Below are 12,730 nucleotides of genomic sequence, written 5' to 3'. Positions count from 1 at the left end.
CGGCGAGGCCAGTCCGGTGCCACAAGAATCACCGTGCTGCGTTCCGAGAGTAACCTGCGAAGGAACCTGGACAGCAACTGAATCGGTGGGAACGCGTACATCAGCCTGTACTGATGCCACGGGGCCACTAACGCGTCCGACGCGTCTGCCCGAGGGTCGCGCGTCCTTGCCACGAACCTTCTCACCTTGTTGAGACGAGACGCGAACAGGTCCACATCTGGAAGACCCCACTTCGCGCACAACATCTGGAAGACAGCCGGGTGAAGAGACCATTCCCCCTGATCCAGGGTCTGGCGACTCAGATAGTCCGCCTGCCAGTTCCCCAACCCCGGAATGTGAACTGCCGTTATCGCCGGGACATGAGTCTCGGCCCAAGACAGAATGTCGGCCACTTCTCGAGCCGCCCGGGCACTCCTGGTGCCCCTTGGTGGTTGATGTAGGCCACCGCCGTGGCATTGTCCGTCTGCACCCGAACCGGGCAGCCCTGCAGCCGGTCCGTCCAGCGATGAAGACAGATTTATCGCACGTAATTCCAGAATGTTGATCGGAAGGGAAGACTCTCCCTCCGACCAAGTCCCCTGGGCAGACAGAACGCCCAGAACACCACCCCAGCCCGACAGGCTGGCATCCGTGGTGATCACCGTCCACGAGATAGGACGAAACGACTTGCCCCCGGACACCATCGGGGACTGGAGCCACCACAGAAGGTCTCTTCTGGTGCGATGACTCAAGGAGATCTGAAGATCCAGAGATTGAGGTCGCCCGTCCCACTTGGACAGGATCTCCGCTTGGAGACCCCGCGTGTGAAACTGGGCGAAGGGAATCGCCTCGAAGGCCGAGACCATCAATCCCAGACATCTCATGCACGTCCTTAAAGACGAGTGCGGAACGTCCCTGAGGGACCTGACTTCCTCCTGAAGAGTTCTGAGTTTGTCTTCCGGCAGGAAGACCTTCACTTGTACCGAGTCCAAAATCATTCCCAGGTAGGGAAGACGAACCGACGGACTCCGCGTCGACTTTGGAAAATTTATCGTCCAACCAAACTCCTGTAGAGTTTGCATCGTGACAGACAGGTCCTCCTCCAGACCCTGGCTGGTCGCAGACCGAACCAGGATGTCGTCTAGATACCCCAGGACAGAAATGCCCTGGGCCCTCAACAATGCCAGAACCGGTGCAAGCACCTTGGTGAAGACCCGCGGAGCCGAGGCGAGACCAAAAGGCAACGCCACGAACTGGTAGTGATCCTCCGTAATGGCAAATCGAAGGTACCTCTGGTGACCTTCGAAAATGGGGATGTGAAGGTACGCATCCTTCAAATCGATGGAGGCCATGAATTCCCCCGGAACCAGGGCAGCCACCACCGACCGCAGGGATTCCATGCGGAACTTGCGAACCCGCACAGAGCGGTTCAGAGCCTTCAAGTCCAGAATTGGACGAACCTTGCCCTCCTTCCTGGGCACGGTGAACAGATTGGAATAAAACCCCCGAAATCTGTCCCGATGAGGCACCGGAACCACCACTCCCTGAGCCCTCAGGTCCCGCACCGCCAGGTGCAGGTCCCGCAAACGCTCTGGAGACAGTTGAAGATTTGAGGGAAAAAATCTGCTCTCCGGCCGAGAGAGAAACTCGATCTTGTAACCAGATCGAACGATTTCCTGAACCCATTTGTCCCGCACACGGGCCAGCCAGGGCTGAAGAAAACCGAGCAAGCGTCCCCCCACCCCAAAACTGGGTGAGGGCGCCCCTTCAGACCGCACTGTTTTGGGCTGCAGATCCGGATTGGCCGGACTTCTGTTTACCAGACCAGGGCTTCTTCTGAGAGCCTTGACCTTTGAACGGCTTGCCCTTGTAGTGCGGCCGAAAGGCACGAAAGGACCCCTGAGGGGGCCGAAAATTAGCATGCTTCTTCCCAGAAGCCCCCTCTCAGCTTTGGGGAAATGGGGCAAGAGAGTGCTCTTACCCCCGGTGATTCCCTTAATCAACACATCCAGGGACTCCCCAAAAAGGCGAGACCCATCATAAGGTAGATTGGCTAAGGTCTTACGTGAAGACTGGTCCACCGACCAACATTTTAACCAAATCAGGCGGCGAGACAACACCGCCACACTGTGCACACGTGCAGCCAACGGAACCAGGTCCAGGTCCGCATCACACAGATACATGACACCCTGGTGGATTTGATCCACCATATCCAGGGTCGCCGGTGAGGCCGAATCGGCCACTAGGACGCGCCTAAGCATCTGCGTCCAACTTGCGATCGCCTGGGCCGCCATGAGAGAAGCAAACAGAGCCTTAAGCATAGAACCCGTAACAGAATAAGTATGACGGGTAAGAGACTCCAGTCTCCTATCCGTGGCGTCACGGAACACAGGGGAATCCTCTGCAGGAATCGCAGTGGCTTTGTTTAAAACCGCAATTGCGTGATCCACTGGAGGTGGCACACACCACCTTTCATCAGTGGAAGGTGAAAAAGGATAACGCAGCTTGAATCTACTTGGTACAGCAAAAGGTTTGCGTAGATTGCGCCATTGTTCCTTAACAGCGCGCTGAAAATCATCATTGCAGGGAAAAACCTGCGGCGTCCTGCGTTTTCTCTGCGTCCCATAAGCCGCCAAGGCGGCGGGGGGACACACCTCATCCTGCAAAAGCAGCGTTTGCTTTATGGAAGCAATCAACTCATCCATGATTGCAAGCTCTTCAGGCGAGCCAGGGGGAGAATTATCAACCCCCTCAACTTCAGCCTCCACCTCAGACCCTATTAGATCAAGAGAGGAGCGGGACCCCGATAAGGAGGCCCCCACCATAACAGCCCTATCACCTTCACCCTCAGAATCAGAGGAAAGAGCAACTCTGGGCCTTTTAGTAGATTGAGCAGCCACCAGCATCTGCACCTGAGCAGCAAGGCCAGCCACAATAGTGGCCAAATCCCCCCCTGGGGGGGAGACAGCGGTCCCCTGGCTTTCCACCAAGGCTGTAGGAAATTTTCCCTCCTGAGAATCCATTGCCCCTGTAATGCCAGACAACAAAGGGTTAACTGCCCCTTTTAAGCAAGCGCGGCAAGCGCAGCCCACCGCACCACACTCAAGCACAATAAGACCCCCACAGGGAATATGCAAACTGAACACAGGCAATGGATAGCAAGAACAGAAGGGTAAAACCTGAGGAGACCCTCGCCGCTGCCTCGATCGGTGTTCCTGGAAAGAGGAAGTGATGCTGCCAGGGCGCTCTATGTAAGCCTATGGAGGCTACAAGAAAATGGCCGCCATGCATGTAAAACATGCGGCCGGAGCGGGTGTAGGCAAAATGGCGCCGAAACCGCCGCTCCACAGTGCAGTAAAAAACACACATTACATTCCAGTATCAGAATACATGTCAGATCGCCGCAGCGATCGCTGTATAGTGCCCAAACATGCCAAAAAACATGCCCCACAGCACACAGCTTCACACACTGATCAGCCTGACACAGACAGTGTCACACATCCCCCCCCCCCCCCCCCCCTTGCAGCCCACAGCCGAGAGATAGGGAGACAAGCAGTGTGATTAAAGGCAGGTTACACAGTCCCAGACTGACACCCCCCCAGACAGACAGGTCCCCACATAAATACACTTACCTCACATGGCGTGGGGGACCCGCACAGGCGAACAAGCCGCTGCACATGAGGCAGGGAGAGTCGCATTCAAGACGCACAAAATGGGGGTTAAGAAACCGCACAGCGTCCAGTGAGGTAGCCACCTCACCAATCATCCCTGCACCGAACAGGGATGGGTCGTTCACTGTGCCAGGAGCGTTACCTGGCTGAACGCTCGAAGGCAGACTGGGAAGCCACTGACCCACGACCTGCGATCAGGGGGATCAGCCCGAGACCCAGTCTGCATGATCCTCTTCATCCGAAGAACTAACTAATGCTGACAAAAATAACAGCTAAGTAAAGGTAGAGAGAAAACTCAAACAAAATGTTAAAAAGAAGAAAGAGTCTGGGGCAGAAAGCCCCAGCGCAGAAAAAGCCAGCCACTCCTGACAAGCTAGACATTAAAACTGAGATATGGTTGCAGGAAGTAGGAGGGTATTGACTGAGGGGACCACCCCTTGAGGGTGGGATATGTTAAAAGCTTTATTGTTAACATATTCTGTTGCCTAGCTACTCCTTCGGAGCAAAGTCTAATACCCCATATGTGACGAATATGAAGGGCGGGGACTGTCGGAGGACGTAAGAGAAACACCACTTTTGAAGACAATCCATAAATAAAAATGGGGATTTGGTCCCACCATACGGCCATATAGTGCTCAAGCCCACCACTGCATCAAAGTACCCCATTATCAGTGGGTCCTACACTATCCATGAAAAAGAGATGAATCCAGCCTTTCTAACCCTTGGAGATAATACTCCTTGCTGGGAAAGATGTGCAAATGCACTACAGGGGACTCCTCCTATATCCACTTGATGGTGGACACTGATAGAGTACAGGTGTGTGTGGGGGGTGGGGTGGGTTGCTCAACCTCGGTAGTCTGGTCAGACCGAATACATAATAAACCAGCAAAAAATTTGGGGGAGCATACCCATGTATTTCTAAAGCTGGTGCAGCTATGAACCATTTTTATTTATGGATTGTCTTCAAATTTGGTAATTTCTTTTGCATGTGTGCGCTATTCTTTTTTCATAAAAAAACACCACTTACCTGCTCTGTGCAACCAGACTTTACTAAAAACTTTTTTTTTTTTTAATTTTTTTATTTCTGTATTAATTGAAAAATTGGATTTTTGTACTTATCGCAAAATCCACTTATCTGAGTTTGACGGACGCAACACTCGCTAAATCATAACTACTGGGTTACATTGTCTCCTCCAGGAGTAGGACTAGGCAGAACACCTGGCTACACTCATGGACCGTCCTTAGCTGGTATATAATCCCCCTCTCTGCTCTAGGTAATACGTTTAGTAGCAAGCAGTATTAGAAGTATCAGAACGCCATAGAGGAGTGGGTGCTGTGTCTGTCGATGAATTTAGCAAAATGAATTTTATGGCAAGTACAAAAATCCCATTTTCGCTTTCGTTCATCCACGGACACAGAGCTCCATAAATCATAACTACTGGGATGTCCAAAAGCAGTGCCAAAAGTAAAATGAAGGGTGGGGAAAAAAAGCCCAGCTCACTGAGGGATTTAGGATGGGAGGAGGGAACCTGCAGGCATGTCCGACCGTCCCTGGAGGTTACTCACGTCCACCCAAAATACTGCCAAAAGGGGAGAGGGGGGACAGTACTTACCCTCTCATGGTGCGGGTAACGCTCCAGACAGAATCCTTGCCAACGAAGTAGGGGAGCTGTCAGCCAAGGGACCGCTGTGACTCAGACCCAAGCCCAGTGGTATGCGACCCTGCGAGATGTTTAACTTGCGGGCCAGCCCCTGTCCATGAGGCTATGTTGCGTCCGACCTAGTGCGTAGCTGCGGTCTGCATGCGCTCACTGGCTGGGCAGATCACTAGATCTAGATCATCAGGCCCGACGCCCAGCCCAGCAGTTTATTGTAAATCTCCCGAGAGAAAAAACAAAAAAGATGTAAAAAAGGAGTAAAAATTGCTAGGACCAGAAATTCCAGCTGGGAGCCTAGGTCCTGACTAGACAGATTAAAACTAATTACATAGAGCAGCAATGGTGGTTATATACCAGCTGAGGATGGCCCATGGGCGTAGCCAGGTGTTTTTTGTTCTGCCTTGTCCTACTCCTGGAGGAGGCAATATAACCCAGTAGTTATGATTTACGGAGCGCTGTGTCCACCGAACGAAAGAAAAAAGGTTTTCAAATTTTACAGCAAGAGGAAAATCATGAGACAATATAGTCTCAAAAAATGAAAATCAAAGAAAAAAGAAAAGGCAAGGTATTGCAAATTGGGTTTATGTTGATGGCCTAGGACACATCTTGAACTCAGTCCATAATATTTGAATATGTTTCTAAAACAAAGTGTTACTAAACCCAGGAGCCTGCCGTCACTATCTGGTCACCCACAGGACAAAGAACATAGAAATGTAATTATTTTAGTAAAATATAAACTGCTAAAAAAGTTTTCTTATCAGCAGTATATAGCCGTCTTGTGACTTCCATCTGTTCCTTGTGAAGGTTGTAGGAGGAGGAGGAGTTTTCATACTGCACTGAGCTGTCCAATGAGGCTGCAGGACCCCCGACCTTCTGTCTGGACAGGTTGGCCCTGTGTTGATCACATGTGCACCCTCCCAAGAAGAAAAAAAAAAAACCTCAAGCAATACACACCAAACTGAGCATGTGCAGCCTGACTCCAAAGACTGTCTCATCCGGACAGGTTTTGGAGTGAGTGGAAGAGGAGGATCTGTGCATACAGGATCAAAAAGCCCTTTTACACAATGCAGAGGATTAACCCCGAGTATAACAAGCATGCTTTACTGCATATACACACACTGATTTTACTGTTGTGGGTTTAGTAAAACTTTAAATTATACCAACATACTGGCATGCCACTCTAGACTAGCTATATTTTATTAAGGATAGGTTCCCTTTAACCAGCATGTGGAAGCATAACTGCCAAATAGGGTGCAGCAGAAAAATGGACAACTACAGAGTAAAATATGCTCTGCTATGACACAATGTCACTAGATACAAAAAAAAAAAAAAAAAAAAAAAAAGCTCTTACCTGCCCAAAATGTCATTGAAGCGAGGATCCAGTTCAATATTGTACTTATCAATGTAATCATAAAGATCTTCTGTTCCCAGGACTTTGGCTATTCTCACCAGCTGAGAAAGAAAATAAAAATTGTTAGTCAGGGAGCAAAGAGCTGCTTCAAATACAAGGGCCCATTTACATTAGATTGTCACTTACTGGCCTAAACCAGAAGTTCACAGCTCCAAAAAAAAAAAAAAAAAAAAAAAAAAAAACGCGTCCATTATAGCGCTTCACATTAATGCACTATGTTACAGAACCACGCATGTCCAATGTGCCGCATCTTTTGTAAAAATGCTTGTTATGTTATAGTAAATAGTACTACGCAAAAAAATTGCAATGTGCACTTCTTTAATTGGTGTGCCTTTAGTCACGTGACTGATTTCAAGGGAGAAAATAAGCCAACAACAAATAAAAAGGTAGATTAACATGTAAAACACATGCAAAATGGCTCGTGTTGCAATAACACACCAAATTTAAAAAAATGCATAATGTGCTTTTAACAAAGGTTTGAACATGGCCTATAGAGTTGAAGGGCCCCCTGCTGTCCATCTATTAACCACTTCAGCCCCGGAAGGTTTTACCCCCCTTAATGACCAGGCCATTTTTTGCGATTCGGCACTGCGTTACTTTAACGAAAAATTGCGCGGTCTTGCGACGCTGTACCCACACACAATTGATGTCCTTTTTTTCCCCCCAACAAATAGAGCTTTCTTTTGGTGGTATTTGATCACCTCTGCTGTTTTTAGATTTGTCGCTACAAAAAAAAAAAAAGCAACAATTTTGAAAAAAAAAAAAAAAAGCCATATTTTACTTTCTGCTATAAAACATTCCCAATAAAAAATGTGTTAAAAATCGAATTTTTTTTATCAGTTTAGGCCAATTTGTATTCTGCTACATATTTTTAGTTAAAAAATACCCAAAAAGTGTATTTTAATTGGTGTGCACAAAAGTTATAAATGTTTACAAACTACGGGCTAGATTTTTGGAATTTTTATTTTTTTGTTTTGATTAGTAATGGCGGTGATCAATGTTCAGCGGGACTGTGACATTGAGGCGGACAGATTGGGCCTCCAACTGACATATGACACTTTTTGGGGACCAGTGACATTAATACAGTAATTAGTGCTAAATAATATGCACTGTTACTGTATAAATGACACTGGCAGGGAAAGGGGTTAACACTGGGTGTGATCAAAGGGGTTAATGTGTACCTAAATATGCTTACTGTGTGGGAGAACAGTGACAGGCACAGAAAGATGGAAGTTTCGGCTTAGCTGAAACTCCTGATCTCTCTCCCTGCCTGTCCGACAGAAGACTCGCCTGCTTTGTTTACATAAGCAGACGGGTCTTCTGTCAGTTTTTCTGACTCCTCCAGCGGCCCGCCTCCCGCTGTGTCTAAGCACAGCGGCGCGCACCACAGAGACCTCGTGCACAAAATCACGTAGTACTACATGATTTTGCACAGCCGAGCCGCCCTGCCGCAGTAATACTACGGTGGGTGGTCGTCAAGGAGGTTAATGTAGAATAAAAAATAAATGAAAAAAAAATGGAGTCACGGAATTTTAGAACACTTTAATTTTTAGGGCACAATTGCTTGCTCCTGGGATTTGTCTAGCCCTCAATTAAAAAAAACATGGTAATGACCTATTACTAATGGTTTTGAACTGATGTTTTATATAGATTTGCCATATTACATTTATCTAAACAGTAGCTACAGGTAAGCATAGAAGTGAAGTAAATCCATGTTGCATAGGTATGCCACACCTGGGTTCAATATATCTTTGTTCACTTAGGCAAATGACTGACTGAAAGGACTCACCTGATCATAATTATCGTGTCCGTGGAAAAATGGCTCCTTTCTGAAGATCATGCTGGCTAACATACAGCCCAAGCTCCACATATCTAGACTGTAATCATACATCTGCAACACAAAAGTTATTACAATGAGAGAAGATTACATCAAAATGAAGGTCTGGCAAACAATTGTCACCCCACACTCAGGAACACAAACACCAAAACATTACCTGATAATCGACAAGCAGCTCTGGCCCTTTGAAGTATCTGGAAGCGACTCTCACATTGTATTCCTGGCCCGGGTGATAGAACTCTGCGAGACCCCAATCTATTAGTCGGAGCTTGGAGGAGAGAAAAAAAAAAAAAAAAAAAAGGTTGCAATTTTTTTCTTTGATGGGGAAAGTTCCTGGGAAAGTTCCTAGAACATTAAGCGGTCGTGGCATACCTTTCTGTGCTCGTGATCAATCATAACGTTATGCGGTTTCACGTCCCTGTGCATGATACCCATACTGTGACAATAATCCAGAGCCTGAAGGGGACAAAGCAAATTGAAGGAATGTACAACAGGTTTTAACTTCCAAAAGATATAAATAGTTTATAGATCAAAGCATTCTACACTGTCATGAAAAGGCTACTTAGTTTACAATGCTCTTTGAAAACAGAATACCCAATTAATTCAGCATTAAACACACTTGAAGTAAAAAAAAAAAAAAAAAAAAAAAAAAAAAAAAAAAAAGCAGGCTCTATCTCACATACAACAGCACACACCTGCAGATAAGGTTGGATGACATTTATACTAGGCATGAATACAGTGTATATTTTCCCAGTTTGTGTTTCTCTATTGTACTGAAATGAAATTCAAGGACTGAAAGTAAAGTGCTGAACATACCTTTAATATTTCATACATATAGAACCTAATGTCGTAATCTGTTAGAGTTTGATATAACTGCTGTGGATGTAAAAGAAATAAAAGGCTGGTTAGTACATCTTGAGGAAATTGCAAAATAGTTAAAAGTACATGTATAAATGACGAGCGTCGCTTTAAAAAGTATGCCCAGCCAAAACATTTTTCTTTGTTACTGATTGGGGGGGGGGTAGTTAGTAGCAGTCAGGTTTTTTTAACCACTTGCCGTCTGCTCACTAGAGCTGTACTGCGGCAAAGTGGCTCTTGTAGGTCTGACGACGTAGACCTATGTCGGCAGACACTCCCCCTTGTAGGCGGCACCGCCGGAGGCTCGCTCCCGCTGTATTTAGTCACAGCGGGAGTCGGGCCAGGGGGAAGAGCAGCGGCGATCGCCGGGGAATCGAGTCTGGAGATCCGCCTGCTTGTGTAAACACAAGCGGGCAGATCTAAGTGACAGGCAGGGACAGATTGCAGGGTTCAGCATAGCAGAACCTGCGATCTGTCCCTGTGTCACTCAGTCACCTCCCCCCACACGTCAGTAAGCACAAGGCATACATTAACCCCTCCCTCTCCAATAAAATTAACCCCTTCCCTGCCAGTGTCATTTTTACAGTAACAGAGCATATTTATAGCACTGATTACTGTAGAAATGTCACTGGTAACCCCAAAAGTGTCAAAAATGTCAGTCAAGGGTCCGATCTGTCTGCCGCAATGTCGCAAAAAAAAAAAAAAAAAAAAAAAAAAAAATTGCAGATCGCCGCCATTACTCGTTAAAAAAAAAAAAAAAAAAAAAAAAACGCAACAAAAATGACAGAAATCTTTCCCTTAGTTAGTAAACGCAATAACTTTTGCGCAAACCAATCAAAATAGGCTTATTGCTATTTTTTTTTAACAAAATGTGTAGCAGAAAACAAATTGGCCTAAAATGATAAAAAAATTTGATTTTTAAATATTTTTGGGGGGGAATTTCATATAAAAAATGTGAAAAATTGTTATTTTTTCAAAATTGTCGCTCTTTTTGTTTATAGCGCAAAAAGTAAAAATCGCACAGGTTATCAAATACCACCAAAAGAAAGCTCTGTTTGTGGGAAAAAAGGACTGTTTTGTTTGGGTACAGCGTTGCATGACCGCACAATTGTCAGTTAAAGTCACACAGTGCCGAAATCGCAAAAAGTGGCCCAGACGTAAGACAGCAAAATCCTCCGGTGGTAAAGTGGTTAACTGCTGTTTTATGGAATTCGTTAGACCAGTCTTTTGCCTCTGGATTCTACTACCACCTCCTTCCCAGCGTGCCCCAGTTTTGTAAGAAGTACCAAGATCATGATCGTAAACAGGGGGATGGACCCGTGTCCCTCAATAGACCATTGATGGACACAGACTTTCACCTGAGGAACATCCAGAGGTAGCCCAAATGAAGGGTGGGCAAAAACAGCAAATAATACTAATAAGCCCAAAACAAAGAATTCGGTTCTGCCTGCAGGTCAAAAACACCCCCCCCCCCCCCCCAAAGAAACTCACGTCAACTACTTTCTGGTCTATATGACCTATCACAGGCCACACTCACCCTTGAGGTATAAGGATTACTTTGTGCCCGTTTAGGCCGGGTTCACACTGGTGCGATCTCAGACATCGCATGTGAAACCTTGTTTCTGTGCATAGCTGGTAATTACAATAATATATATTTGCTTAGATGCCTTGTTTTGTAGGACTTGTATTTTTCTGCTCCTCTCCTAAGGGGAGGTCAAGTTTGCTCAAACTAAAGTCGGCCATATGCGGTTCGAATCTCAACCGGTTCAGCAGGAACCAGCTGAGATTGGAACCATTAATGGGCAGGCTGAATGTACCAAGTTAATCGTTTGATCAGATTGGGTACAACCAGTCTACTGGAATGGCTTGAGATGATCTCAAGTGGCTGTTCTAGTTCAGCTTTAAAGAGGTTGTAAACCTCAGAATTTTTTTTTTTTTTTTTAAAAGTACACCTGAAAAGACAAACACATAATGAGCTAGTATAAATCGCATACTAGCTCATTATAATATACTTACCTTAGAACGAAGCCCCAACCGCTCACCTCTCCCATGGGTGACATGTTCAGTCACCCTTCTTCCGGGTTCGCAGCATCTGGCCATCTGATTGGCTGGACCCGCAATTACGTCACTACCGCGCATGCGCGGGAGCCAACGGTCACGGCACAGGGCTCTAAAGGAACGGCACCAGCAGCCGTTCCTTCAGAGCGCATGCGCCAGTGATGTCACTGGCTGAATTTAGGGGAAATCTCTCCTAAATGGTACACGTTTAGGAGATATTTACAGAACCTATAGGTAAGCCTTATCATAGGCGCACCTATAGGTACAACTTGCAGAGGAGGGTTTACTTCCTCTTTAAATTTCAGGTAAATTTTACAGTACCTCAAGATGTGGACTGAAAACAGACTACAGCATGGAGCTCAAGTCTCACCTTAAAATCTGTGTTGTTGACATGTTCAAATACCAGCGCCGGCGTTCTGGACTGTAAGAAATACAAACAGGGAGTTACAAACATGAGCAGGCCTAAGTGGAATCTGTAGCCAATGTTCATGATCATACATGTTGGGAGGAGGAGATAAAGTCAGCTCACCACAGGATCTTTCACTATATCAGCCAGTGTGATGATGTTGGGCCCGCCTCGCAAATTCTCCAGAATCTTGATTTCACGCTTAATTTTCTTCTTCTTCACAGGCTATAAATAAAAGAGGTGGAGAGGAAAGGTGTTAGGTGTGGTAATGAATGATCGTAGGCAGAGGAGAAGCAGCTGATTCAGTACACATACTGTGCAGAAGTTAGGTTTTTTATTATTTAAAGTGGAGTTCCACCCATTTTAATAGGTTTAGATGTATGTAATCCCCTTAAAAAATACTTTTATCAATGGAAACTATTTTTTTTCTTCTGCAAGGAAATACCTGTTTTTCTTCTTTATTGATCCTCACTTCCGGGTCCGGCCGCCTATAGGCGATTAAGTCATTCGGCGATTCGCAAGGGCTGCTTGTAGCCCAGCAGCCCTTGCGAATCGCCTAGTGACGAAATCTCGCATTATTACAGCAGCACCAGCTGTACTCGATGTATTGCATTGAGTACTCCGCCCCGCCTCCTCTCAGTGCGCTCTACGGGATGTAATTCTTTCAGTCCGCGCTCACTGAGAGGAGGCGGGGCGAAGCGCAGACTCGATGCAATACATCCAAGTACAGCTGGTGCCGCTGTAATAATGCGAGATTTCTTCACTAGGCGACACGCAAGGGGCTGCTAGGATACATCCCAGCAGCCCTTGTGAATCGCCGAATGACGTCATCGCCTATAGGCTGCTGGACCC

The 12,730-nt window shown here is 46.4% G+C and overlaps 1 protein-coding gene across 3 annotated transcripts in view; it reads right to left on the bottom strand.

Moving 5' to 3' along the window:
• The window catches only part of CSNK2A1 (casein kinase 2 alpha 1), a 29,634-nt gene that overhangs the window by 6,058 nt on the left and 10,846 nt on the right, over positions 1–12,730 (bottom strand). For all 3 annotated transcript variants that reach the window (XM_082271667.1, XM_082271668.1, XM_082271669.1), the window contains exons 3-9: positions 12,002–12,103; positions 11,843–11,893; positions 9,373–9,432; positions 8,929–9,012; positions 8,714–8,824; positions 8,509–8,610; positions 6,660–6,760 (exon numbers count right to left, since the gene is read on the bottom strand). In XM_082271667.1, the coding sequence (XP_082127793.1) occupies positions 6,660–6,760; positions 8,509–8,610; positions 8,714–8,824; positions 8,929–9,012; positions 9,373–9,432; positions 11,843–11,893; positions 12,002–12,103 (611 nt within the window). The remainder of the gene's footprint in view (positions 1–6,659; positions 6,761–8,508; positions 8,611–8,713; positions 8,825–8,928; positions 9,013–9,372; positions 9,433–11,842; positions 11,894–12,001; positions 12,104–12,730) is intronic.

The sequence above is a fragment of the Pelophylax lessonae genome (assembly GCF_965119305.1).
Source record: "Pelophylax lessonae genome assembly, chromosome: 11".
Lineage (NCBI taxonomy): Eukaryota > Metazoa > Chordata > Amphibia > Anura > Ranidae > Pelophylax > Pelophylax lessonae.
This window is presented reverse-complemented; position numbering and strand designations above follow the sequence as displayed.